The sequence below is a fragment of the Rattus rattus genome, chromosome 14 (assembly GCF_011064425.1).
Source record: "Rattus rattus isolate New Zealand chromosome 14, Rrattus_CSIRO_v1, whole genome shotgun sequence".
NCBI classification, from domain to species: domain Eukaryota; kingdom Metazoa; phylum Chordata; class Mammalia; order Rodentia; family Muridae; genus Rattus; species Rattus rattus.
Genome location: NC_046167.1, coordinates 9447825 through 9460632, shown reverse-complemented (window position 1 = coordinate 9460632; position 12808 = coordinate 9447825). Strand labels below are relative to the sequence as shown.

Below are 12808 nucleotides of genomic sequence, written 5' to 3'. Positions count from 1 at the left end.
GAAGTTCTGACCACCGCCGGCCTGACAGGCAAGTGCAGGCTGAGGCACAGGCCTCTCGGATTAGTGTTGGACTTTTTCAAGTAAAGCATTTGAGCGGTTTGAAAATGGCCTTTATGTTTCGGTGCAGTGGCATGGCAGATTGTCAGGGAACTTAGGAGGGGAAGCATCGGGACTGAAGTACGCATCCCTCTGTTGGAGGGTAAATGGTTAGCAAAGTCCTCTTGCAACTCCCCAATGACTGTGCCTCCAAATATAACCCTGGCATTGTTTCTTCCTGGTGTTAGCGTAATGGTGTTCTTTTCTTCAGCCCGGTGAGCTGGTTGCTCGATCAGTCATTCCCTGCCTGCCATTCTATTAATTAGAGTTAGAGCAAATGAGACACTAGGAGATGAAGGCTGAAATCACTGGAGCTTCTGTCTTGGGCCAGACAAGCACCAGGCAGTTCTCTCCCAAGCACCTCTGTTAGTGCTCATGTCTGTTTTTGAGGGCACACATGTTGGAAAAAATTTGGGAGACACCATAGCACTGGCATCTACAAAACTTTTGTTACTGTCTGGAAAAGACCAGAAACATTGCCTAACACCAAGCATGAAATTAGTTGTGTAAGACCCCCCGCCTTCCTCGTCCCACCTACGCCCCAACCCACAACTTTGTCTTCCCTCTCTGGCCTTGGGACTCTAACGAGCCATGTGATGAAGGAAGGAGACATAGGAGGCGCGAGTATGACTGAGCACATAAGTAAACCTGTATGCTGAATGAGTGTGCCGATCACACAGGACAGATGGTTCTTGATCGCTATCTCCTGCAGTGTGAGAAGCAGCATTCCCTTGGAAAAAGAGAGCCCTTAGCCATGACTGGGGGCTGTGCCTTCTGCAGCTGCTCTGTACTCCCCATCCCTCCCATGAATGTGTGTTAAGAGCTTGTTCTGTGCTGGGCACTGTGCTGAGAAATGATGACTCAAGGCTTAGGGCAGATGTTTCCTGCTTTCAAGGAGTATATGGGCTTCCTGGAGATCCAGCCTGCAAACCAGGATATAGATAGCCATAACTGCAAGCAGAGACGGTTTCCAAAAGCTTTTGGCACAAAGGAGGTAATGCCACATTCTACTTGGGAAAGGTGCCTAGAGAAAGGTTGGGCAGGAGGAAGCACTTGAGGTGGGCGCTGCTGCAGGATGGCTGTGACGTGTCTCAGGTCTTCTTCAAGAGCCTGGCACAGCGACCCAGCTTGATGGGGAGATGGTTTCCATGCCTTTGTCCTGCTTGATGTTTGTGGCTGTGTGGCTTTTTGCTTGTGTTTAGTTTTTCCACTCAGAGGTTAAATGGAAGTGAAATTTGTTTGTCTAGCTTCTGCCCAAGGGAAAGTGAGGAATGTAAATTGATAAATGAAAGTGTGTGTGTGTGTGTATATATATATATATATATATATATGTGTGTGTGTGTGTGTATATATACATATATATGTATATATACACATATATATGAACACATATATATGCACATATATAATAAACTTTTAATGTAATTGCAATAATTATTTTAAAGTTACTTTTGTTTTCTCTGTATGAGTGTTCGGCTGTAATGTATACTAGGGCAGCACACGCATATTTTGTTCCCTTGGGGACCAGAAGAGGGTGTCAAAACCCCTGAAACCGGAGTTGCTGTAAGTCACGTGGGTGCTGAGAATCCAACCTGCGTTCTTCACAAGATCAGCAAGTGCTCCTAACTGTTGGGCCATCTCTCCAGCCCACTTGCAGTGATTTTTAAAATACGGTTTTCTTAGTCTAAAATTGCTTTCCAGTCTTTTAGAACCATTTAGATGATGACAAAACTAGTGAAAAGGGTTTTTTTTGTTGTTGTTGTTGTTTGTTTTTGTTTTTAAATCTCCCTGCTATACTGCTCTCCCCCATTTTCTAGAACACTGTCAGTTTGATGGGTATCTTTCTGAATTTTAAATTTATATGAATATCTAAAACTACAACAATTTAATGCAGAAATGAGGTTGTGTCCCCGAGAGTTAACCCCAGTCTCTGCGCCTTACTGCTTCCTTCTCCTCTTAGCTCTCAAGACCCCACACGGTCTTACAACCGTTTTCAAAAGAGATGCTTTTCTGTTCCCTCAGGCAAAGACAATGCTGCCCCAGTACTTAAAGCCTGCTCTGAGTCAGGAGGAAGAGCAGTAGAGGTCCAGGCCCAGCTCAAAGAACGGCCTTGCATTTCTTCTCAATGTTGTGTTTTCTTCGGAATCATCAGTCTTTGCACATGTCAGTTCTGAAGGGTTTTTTTTCCCATTACACCTAAGCCTTACTTTTTCTTAATGCTCATAGTAAGCAGTGTGTGGAGTGTGTGTATGTGTGTGGTGTGTGTGTGTGTGTGTGTGTGTGTGTGCACGCATAAGCGGTGCACACATGTACATGACATACATGCAGAGCACAGTGAGCCCCTCTTGTAAGGGTTCATATGAGCAGTTGAGGCAGCACCAGTGTGGGTGTTTCTCGGTCCGCTTACTATCCTCGTCATCCCACTCTCTGGGTGGACATCATCCTTTCACTGATTCCTCTGCTCCCTCTGCATCTGGCTTCGGCTCATAAGTCGTCCATCGCATAGTTACTGGCTTAGCTAATTCCTCTGTGGCAGTGATAAATACAGTGGCTGAAACAGCTTACAGGGGAAGGGTTTATTTTGGCTCACGACTTGAGGATATCGTACATCACGGATGGGAAGCTATAGAAGCAGGACTTGAGACGGCGGTCACGTTCCATTCACAATCAGGAAGCAGAAAGAGAGGGGGACGGCTTGTGGTCAGCTGGCTTTCTCATTGGACTCAGTCTGGGATCCTGGATGGCATGGCACACAGTAGGGAGGTTTCTCCACCTCTTTCAGCTTAATTGAGATAAGCTGTTTGTCGTAGTGGGGGGTTTTTATTGCTGCGAAGCAACAGCGTGACCACGGCTATTGGCTCTTATAAAGAAAAGCATTTAGTTGGGACTGGCTTACAGGTTCAGAGGTTTAGTCTGTCTTATGACTAGAAGTGTGGCAGCACGCAGGTAGAGATGGTGCTGGAGAGGGAAGCAAGAGTTCTACATCTGGATTGGCAGGCATCAGGAAGAGAGAGAGAGCCACTGGGCTTGGCTTGGCCATTTGAAACCCCAAAACCTACTCCCATGGATACACTTCCTCCAACTGGGGCACACCTATTCCAATAAGGTCACAATGCCACTGCCCATTCAATGCCACTTTTTTTTTTTTTTTTTTTTTTTTTTTTTTATTAGCATTCTTATTTACATTTGAGTGTTAAATTTCCCAGACTCCCCCTATGGGGGACATTTCTCCCCCCCAACAATCCGTTCATTTCAGTCTTAACCACCACACTGGTGATCTTACTAGAATATTCATTGCTACCTATGAGGTCAGAGTCCAGGGTCAGTCCATGTATAGTCTTTAGGTAGTGGCTTAGTTATGGGGGACATTCTTATTCAAACCACCACACCAATATAGGCGTGGCCAGAGGCTAATCATCTAGACAATCTCACATAGCTACGCCCAGAGTTTTATCCCCTTGGTTATTCTAGATCCTGTCAAATTGATGATCAATTTAACCATCACAGTTACAAACTAATTGACCATGTGTCAGGGGTAGCTTGAATAGATACAGTTAGTTAAACTTGTTTTAATTCTGACTAAGAATAATGGCTCTTGTAGCTTACCCAATCCTTCCTATGCTGGTTTGGTTTTTGTCAGCCAGCAGCAAACCAAGTCGTCCATCAATTGAGAAAATGCGTTCATCAAATCAGCCTGTAGGGTCTAAGTCCTTACATGGCTTCCAGGGATTGGCTTGATCAGGGCAGCAAAGGAAAGAAAAAATGATAGATGTATGAACTCAAGGACATAGAAGAGCTGCAATCAGTTGGACTGGGGTCTCTGAAGGAGAAACCACGGCACCCAGGGAGCTCAGTGTGTTTAGCAGATGCACTTGAATAGGAAGGCAGGATTATTGCATATGGCTGGCTAAAAGTAGGAGCAGACTCTGTAGGAAAGCAGTCTTCAGGCTGTAAACATCTGGGTCAGTCATGGCAGAGAAGCTATGGTGGGCATTCTCTGCACACACTGGTAGCATCCACATATGGACCAGACGTGCTTAGATATTTCTCTGAGCCTAACCCTTTGCCGTTTGCCCATGGATCTGAGGCTATGGTCTTTGCTGTGACCATGATCATGTCAATAACATATTTACTCAGGCCTTTACATACTCAGGGCTTCCTCTGCTCCTCATAGGTAGACAAGGCGGTGGGGGCATTTTTTGGAGTAATGACTGATATGGGAAAGTCTGGCCCATTGTGGGTGATGCCAGCCCTGGGCAAGTGGTCACGAGAACAAGCAATGACCTGGAGCCCAAGCCAATAAGCAGCATTCCCCCATGGCCTCTGCTTCAGTTCCTTCCTCCAGATCCCTTGCCTTGAGTTCCTGCCCCGACTTCCCCTCATGATGAATTGCAAGCTGTAAGATGAGAGACCTTTCCCTCACAAGTTTGTTAGTGTTTTGTCATAGCAACAGAAGCAAACTAGAACACTCCTCGTGTTTCTTAGTTAACATTCCCGAGAGAAAAAGTCTGACGGGCCGATGGGACTTCAGGTCTTTGGTAGATTGCCGGATGTTCCACAGCCTTGTGCCCTTCGTTCAGGAGGATGTGACTGAAGAAGGGTGGAGGAATTAGACAAGCAGTGTTTCCCAGCCTGGATCTGTCCCGCACGTTCTATAAAAATTTCCAGGTTCCATTATGCATTTGGAATCATTTCCCAGAGGGGGATGGCAGAGATTTGCATACATTACATATTCAGTGGGGAAGACAGAGATTTGCATACATTACATATTCAGTGGATATGTAAATTAGCCAACGTTTATTCACGCAGTACTGGGCTCTCAGAGAGCAGGAATGACAGCTGGAGAGATGGCTTAGGGGTTAAGAATACGGCTCTTGCAGAGAAAACAAGTTCAGCTCCCGGCACCCCTGTCTGCTGGCCCACAATTGTCTGTACTCCTTCACACAAAGAGGGATTTAAGAAAACATCAAGCCCTGGCAGGGGTGGCACACATCTTTAATCTCAGCGCTTGGGAGGCAGAGGCAGGCAGGTCCCTGTGAGTTCGAGGCCAGTCTGATTTACAGAGGGAATTCCAGGATGTCCAAGGTTACATGAAGAAATCCGGTCCTGAAAAGCCAAAATTAATTAAAAGAATAGGAAAAATCGCCTTTTTTTTATTTTATTATTATTTTTTTTTTTTTGGTGTTGCTGTTCATGTCAGTGCTCGCTCTACACATAGGGGACATTGATTTTATGAGGACTCAGTGGGCTATTCTGATGTCACCTTCTCCTGGACCTACCCGGCTAGCTCTGCTGACCATGGCAGCTCTCTAGCTCTCTCTCTCTACAGTGTTTCCAACATCCCTCGTTCCTCTCGCTCATCCTTCTTATCTTCCCTTTCTCATGGCAAAGACAAAGCTGTCCCACCCTTCAGCTTTGACGTAGTGTGGAGTTTATATCTCTGGCCTTTGCTCTCCGCTGTGCTGTTGTTGACAGGTTTGTTCTCTCTATTGGACTGTGAACACTTTCAGAGCAAGGAGCTCTGTCGTTCATCTTCGCCCCAGAATACCTAGTAAGAGGATCACCATGGTGCCCCAGATCAGTCTTATGAAGGAAGTGTTGTCCATGGATATATATGTATGTTAGGTATTTCATGTGATTTTTGGGCAAGATGAGTTGCTCTGAGTATGCAAATCCTGGTCACCGGTTTCTATTAATTCTGTGACAGTTTCCTGACCAGCGAGCAAAGAACAGTGTAAATTCGTGCTGCACACCAATCAGTGTGACTAATGAATGAAGACCTTGGCAGGAGATATCCCGGTTGGAAGGCTGATAAACTCAATCCAAACTTCTTTTCTCAGAACTTTGAAGGATTGTAAAGAGTAGTTTTGAAGATGAAGACTCAGAGGGAGAGTGCCTCTCTGCGTGAGCTTACTTACATATAAAAGGGGGACCGAAAGGTGTAATCTAGTAAATGAAACATTTTTTAACTCTAGAATTACATTATTGTAAGTGGTTCTATATCGTAAGGGCTGTGACTCTTGTGCATATTTACCCAGAAGCATTGCATTTGAAAAAGCAACAAACAATAGCTCCTCAAACAAAACCTCTGTTTTTTTTTTGTTTTTTGTTTGTTTGTTTGTTTGTTTGTTTCTGTTTTTGTTTTCACCAGTGTTTCATGCTTCAGAGTTCATCTGACGTCTAGTAGGGCATGCGTAAATACATTCAGTGGTCACTCCTCCAGAGGTTCTGTTTCTTTAAGAGAACTATGACTGTTAACTCAGATCATTGAACCATATGAGGGTCAATAAAAGAATAAAATCCCTGGTTAGCGATTCGAGTACAAGGAACTTGATCCCAGTGTGTGTTTATATGCTGCTCACTGTGACCAGGGGAGTGCCAGGTCCTCGGCTGCTACCCGCTTGCTTCTCAGGATGGCTTCTGGCAAAATAATCAAGCTGGTGGTTTTTGAGCTGCTTGAGTTTGCTGCCTTCTCCGTTCCTACCCTTGTGATAATGGAACAGTTTGCGTCTGCCTATCAGGGAACAAAGAATGGGTCTGAAAGGACTCACTATTGGCTCATTGTTTCCTGTTCCATCGCCTATGTGGCTGGAGTGAGTCTCTTGATCTGGGTTCCATTAAAAGTGGTCCTATACAAGAAACGGCATCTTTACAAGAAAATCATAGGATGGTAAGTAGAGGACTTCATTAGCAGGGGGCCCCTGCCGTGCTTTTATCCTTGAATAGGATGTTCCTGTGTATGCTAAGCAAGTGAACTTAGCACAAGAGTGTTCAAGATTAATAGTGACATTGCACGTAAGTTCCGTAAATGTATTGATGTTGTGGTATCTTTTATACCTTTTATGTCGATGTACTGATGTTATGGCATCATCTACATTTTCTATGATCATTTTTCTTCCTAAATAACAAATTACATAAGTTAATGAGGTATGTTGGTTTGACTATTGCCAGTAATTCCTCAGTACACTAAATTATACAAAGTCTTCAGATTTCTCTACACACATTGTAATCACAAGCTTACAAGGCAGAATTTCACTTTTGTGCCAAATTAAAAGTAACATCTCCTTTTAAGTATTTACGTTGGACTTTGTTGGTCTAAGGCACAATTTGGCCATTCATTAACTGAGGCGTTTTAGGCAACTTGATTACTAATTTTGAAAAATAAAAGAATGCTTTATATGGTCATAAGTCCTATTAACCCTTGCAGGGAGAAAATATGTCTGTGATAATTCAGAAGTACCTTTGATAAAGATTTGACATTTTGACATGCCTATAACCCCAGCGATCACAAGACAGAGGCAGGAGGATCCATGGGTTCTAGGTCAGCCTGGGCTACATAGTGAGATCTTAAAAAGAGTGAAAACAATAACTTCAACAACAACAACTTCTTCTCCTTCTTCTCCTTCTTCTCCTTCTTCTTCTTCTTCTTCTTCTTCTTCTTCTTCTTCTTCTTCTTCTTCTTCTTCTTCTTCTTCTTCTTCTTCTTCTTCTTCTTCTTCTTCCTTCTTCTTCTTCTTTCTCCTCCTCCTCTCTTCCTCCTCCTCCTCCTCTCCCTCCTCCTCTTCTTCTTCCTCCTCTCCCTCCTCCTTCCTTGGCCTGTCATCTTTGACTGATAAGCTAGACAACAACCCCTGTTTTTAGATCTTCAGGGCTGGTTCTCTCCAATCAGGGATTTCTCTATTTATTTTTTCTGGTAAGTTAAATTATTTTCATTAGTGATCCTTTACTTCATGGGTGAGCAACACAGAGCAAATTTGAAAAGGGAAGAGCTGAGCATTGTAATATAATTTAGGGTAGAAATGTAAGAGCTGTCTATACAATGATGTAGTAATCTTGGGAAGGATGCTGACACACAGAGCTGAAGTATGGGTGGAGCTCCCCAAGGGTTCCACAGGTACAACACTGGAGGTGGTGAGGCCACTTTCTGTTCCCTAAGGGCAAGGCGTCTAAGAAGTAAATCATTTTGTGGTTGGGACGAAGCAGAGATTTTCCAATCTTGGTTTGAACTGAACCCGTAGGTGTCTTAGAGGTGGACCATATCCCCAAAATGTCTTTGCCTTTCCAAGACTGTTAGATGAGTAAAGGATTTTGTGGAGACAGTGGCAGTTCCACGTGACAGTGAGAAGAGGGGAGGGGAAAATAGCCCACTGCAGTGCCCCTGCCCAAGGCTCTTGATTTTCCAGGTTTGTTCTCACATTGGCTCATATCTCCAGGACTTTATGCTCCAAATGTTTTTCAGGTGGCAAACTTTCCAATATAATTTATTATCAATATGGTGGGTATTAAGCTATAATGGCCTTTTCACAGATCCTGTGGGCTGAGGGTGTTATACATGGATCTTTATCTTTTAATTGTGGACCACTTCATACAGGTGCCTTACCTCAAAAAGTAGACATTGTGACGAGTGTGTCATTAGTATCTCTCAAAGGAAACTGATACTCAAGAACACTTAGCAACTTTTCCAAGGTCAGTCTACTAAGTGATAGAACTAGGCTTTGGACTTTGGCCTGTCTCAATCCATGGTTCAGATTCCAAGTACCTTCCAGACTATCTCTGATGAACAAGGTTTCAGGCCTGTAGGCAATTGAGGTTGAGTAGAACAGAAGTCCTTTGTTCCTAATCTTCAGGGCATGGCAAAATCTCATCCCTTTTGGAATCTACTCAAACTTCCTTTTTATATCAGTCCCAAGTCACCCCTGCATCTAAGTAAGTTAGTTGCCAAGAATTCATCTCTCAGTATTTTCTTCTGGGGAGCCCTCTCTCACACTTCAGTTTCTGTTTTGGGGTGAGGCTGGCCTTAGGTGCTATCAGTGGTTTTACAGAGACATCAACTTTATCTGTAATTTCGGTGAACTCTGCCACTATTTCCTCATGGGCACATTCATGGACGTTATCTCATAGTTACCTTCCAGGGTCGTTAAAGAGAGGAAACAGCTCATGAAAACAATCTGTAGGCATTTTACACACTCAGCAAAGCTAAATTTAGAGTTTATGGCAACGCAGTGAAGTTAGGTGTTACTGCTTTTACGTTATATCTGAAAGAAAAAAAAAAGGAAAATTGAAGTGATAATTTTGTCAAAAGACATAGCTAGTTTGTCATGGCTCTGGGATCTGTAAGCCCAGAGCTGTCCAATTCGGTGCAATTTCTTCTATTTTTTTTCTCCATCTCTATTAAATTGGGTATTTCTTATTTACATTTCGGTTGTTATTCCCTTTCCCGGTTTCCAGGCCAACATCCCCCTAACCCCTCCCCCTCCCCTTCTCTATGGGTGTTCCCCATCCTCCCCCCATTACCGTCCTCTCCCCAACAATCACGTTCACTGGGGGGTTCAGCCTTGGCAGGACCAAGGGGTTCCCCTTCCACTGGTGCTCTTACTAGGCTATTCATTGTTACCTATGCAGTTGGAGCCCAGGGTCAGTCCATGTATAGTCTTTGGGTAGTGGCTTAGTTCCTGGAAGCTCTGGTTGCTTGGCATTGTTGTTCATATGGGGTCTCGAGCCCCTTCAAGCTCTTTCAGTCTTTTCTCTGATTCCTTCAACGCAATTTCTTCTATTTTATGATTTTTTTTTCTTGTTTTCTTTTTGGCTTTGAAGGCCAAGCATGGTTTACTTTAAAGGCATTAGAATGTATCTTTCCCAAAGATGTTCATTTCCATAGCACTCACACATGATTGCCAATGATATTGTGTAGGATTCCATTTGTTATTGGAACATATGGGTGGCAGCATAATGACACATTACAACTTCAAAGTCACTTCTGCATTTACCCCAGTGCAGTCACATACAGGGTATTAAATCTTGATTGCTACATGAAGATAGCTTAAAAAAAAAACCCAGCAACTGTTAACATACATAGATGGGATCACAAACATTGCTCTTTTATTATTTATTGTTGCATAACTAGGTAGACAGTTGTTCATTTGAAGTTTCACAGATCCCTAAGTTCCTAGGTTTGATCTTGATGAGACTATTTGAGAACATCCTGAGAAAGACCACATGAACCCCATGACACCGGTCTTTACAGAGAGAGGTACCAGAGTGCTAATCAAGAATCTGTCCAAAGAACAGGAGTAAGAAAGAACAGACATGGGCTCAGATCTCAGCTTTGACATTGGCTTTATGTGAGTTATTTATATTCTCTGAGCTTTAGTTTTCTCAAGAAACAAAGTTTTTTCCTCAAGAAAAAAAATGTTTTCTCAGAGGCAATTTAGTTGCCATTTAGGAGCATTTGTGGAGAGAGAGTAAGAGAGAGAGAGAGAGAGAGAGAGAGAGAGAGAGAGAGAGAGAGAGAGAGAGAGAGAGAGAGGGATTGTGCATCTGAAGTCATTAGAACAGTGCCTCATGGCTTTATATAGATGTCAGCGTCACTGACCTTCCGATGAGCTGATTATTACCATTTAAAATGTAAACTTGTTTAATCCTTAGAGTAATCCCGAGAAATGGAATAAATCAAGCTACAACTGAAGAAAAGCAGATGTTGACAGTGGTACTCTTAGAACTTGAAGTATTTTGTAGGATCCCTTTTGTCGTTTGCACATGAAAACTCACTACATCCTCAGAAGTTACTTTTGCATTTACACAAGTGCTTTGGGTTTCCTTTTCTCTGTGACCTACTGGACCGTGCTGTGAATTGACCAGGTGACCATAATTCTCCTTTATGAAGAGGAAGCATGTCACGGAGCTGAAGACATACACTAAGTCAACAGAAGATATTGAACTTTCACTTGTACCAAACACTTCCTCGTTCCTTTAGACTTGTTGTCCCTTCTCGATTGCCTGTTATCATTCCTATGGATTAGGGAAAGGCTAAGTGGAATAAAGAAAAGCTACTTAAAGTAAATAACTAGGTGCATATGCCAACCCACGAGGGACACCATTTTCTGGAAGTTCAGAAGACTCACTGGGGACAGGACAGCTCTGGAGGATGTATGGTGTGCCCATCCAGCTGCAGGGCCCAGAGCTATGTTCCAGGATTTCTCCCTAGTCCTTTTCATAACTTTCATACGACTATTTCAAACTAAGACGTGTCAGGAATCTGTAGCAGTGTGAAGTTTCTTGAGTGACATTTTGAATTATTAGGATTTTGCCATTGCTTTGTTTTAGGCTATGGTCATAGCAACGGAATAAGAACAAACACTTGTTGATCACCTCCAGTGTGCCATACATTCTTCTGAACGTGTTGTCTATGAGTAACCCTGGCTGTCCTGAAACTTGCTCTGTAGACCTTGCTGGCCTCAAACTCACAAAGATCTATCTGCCCCTCTTGACTGTTGGGATTAAAGTCCTGGGCCACCACCACCCAGCAGCTGCATCCCTCTTGAATAAAGATTTCTGAACATCAACTTTGTCCCTTAAAAATCAACTCAATGGCTGGAAGAAATCCCAGAGCTCAGTGTCTAAACTGTCTTGTACAAGATAGGTAGACCATCTGCCTCTTGTTTTTCTTTCTTTAAAACTGGGATCTTAGTAATTTCTGTGGTTTTAATTACCAGAATGGTCTTCCTTATTTACCAGACGAAACCATCCATTGTGCACCTTCCGTCCCGTTCTCTTTGAGACTTTGTCTCCCTTTATACATCAGTGAGCTTGGCTATGGCCAGGATTTCTGCTTATCCCGTCTCCAAACCCTGTCCCTATCATTCCTTAAGCACACTACTCATTGTCCAATCTATAAGCTGCCCATTCTCCGATGTCTCTCCAGGGTGACTTCTCTGAGTCGATCCCAAAGTCTCTCAGACAGATGAACATAGTCAGGTCACCCCACTGGGCTCAGTCATGGCTCTGGCCATTCTGGTTTTGTTGTTGTTTGTTTTTTGCGTTGTTTGTTTCCAGTTTGCAGAATCCCACCAGTTCTCCATGGCCCATGGTTCCTGGGTTTTATACAGTTTTAGAAGTCTCCTTGGATGCTCCTTGGCTTTCTAATGTCTGGGTATCATATCTTCATATCCTTTTGATTCAAATGCTGACTTCAACCATCAGTTCAACACCATGGGCTCCATTTGCAGTCTTGCCACCAGCTTTACAACTAAGGGTCCAGTTGATTAAAACTTCTAGAAGATTTACTTCGAAGAGGGGTTTCCTCATCGTGAACTTAAGCAACACCTACAAGCCCCCAAATGCTTTAATGTCAGAGGTCATTACCTCTCTGTCTTTAGAACACTTTGTACTGAACATGCGTTTAACACAGACGAGGCAAACAGGCAAGTGAAGGGGTAGTTGTATTTTTAAATCTGAATTCAGTAGTTTCTTCTCCCCCCTCTTTTTATTTATTCTTCTCTCATACAGCACATCCCAACCACAGCCTTCCACCCCACACTATTCCTACTATCCTCTCCCCAACTTTTCCTCTCCCCAAGACCAACTGCTTTTCCACTTCCTTCCAGAAATGAGCAGGTCTCCCAGGGATATCAACTGAACAAGGCACAGCACTATGGGAGAAGACTAGGAACAAACCCTCATATCAAAGCTGGATGGAACAACCCACTAGGAGGAAAATGGTCCTAAGAGCAGGCAAAGGAGTCAGAGACTCCCCAACTTCTACTGTTAGGAGTCCCACAAAATCACCGAGGTAAACAACCATAACAAATATGCAGAGGAACTGCAGACTCATGAAGCCTCCATGGTTGCTGCTTCAGTCTCTGTGAGCCCCCATGAGCCCTGTTTTATGTACTACATGAACCATGTTCTCCTAGTGTCCTCAACCCCTCTGGCT

The 12808-nt window shown here is 43.5% G+C and overlaps 1 protein-coding gene across 1 annotated transcript in view; it reads left to right on the top strand.

The window, feature by feature from the left end:
- Window positions 1-6427: 6427 nt before the first annotated feature.
- The window catches only part of Tmem236 (transmembrane protein 236), a 49211-nt gene continuing 42830 nt past the window's right edge, over window positions 6428-12808 (top strand). The window contains exon 1 of the mRNA XM_032885058.1: window positions 6428-6766. Within this exon, the coding sequence (XP_032740949.1) occupies window positions 6510-6766 (257 nt within the window). The 5' untranslated portion in view covers window positions 6428-6509. The remainder of the gene's footprint in view (window positions 6767-12808) is intronic.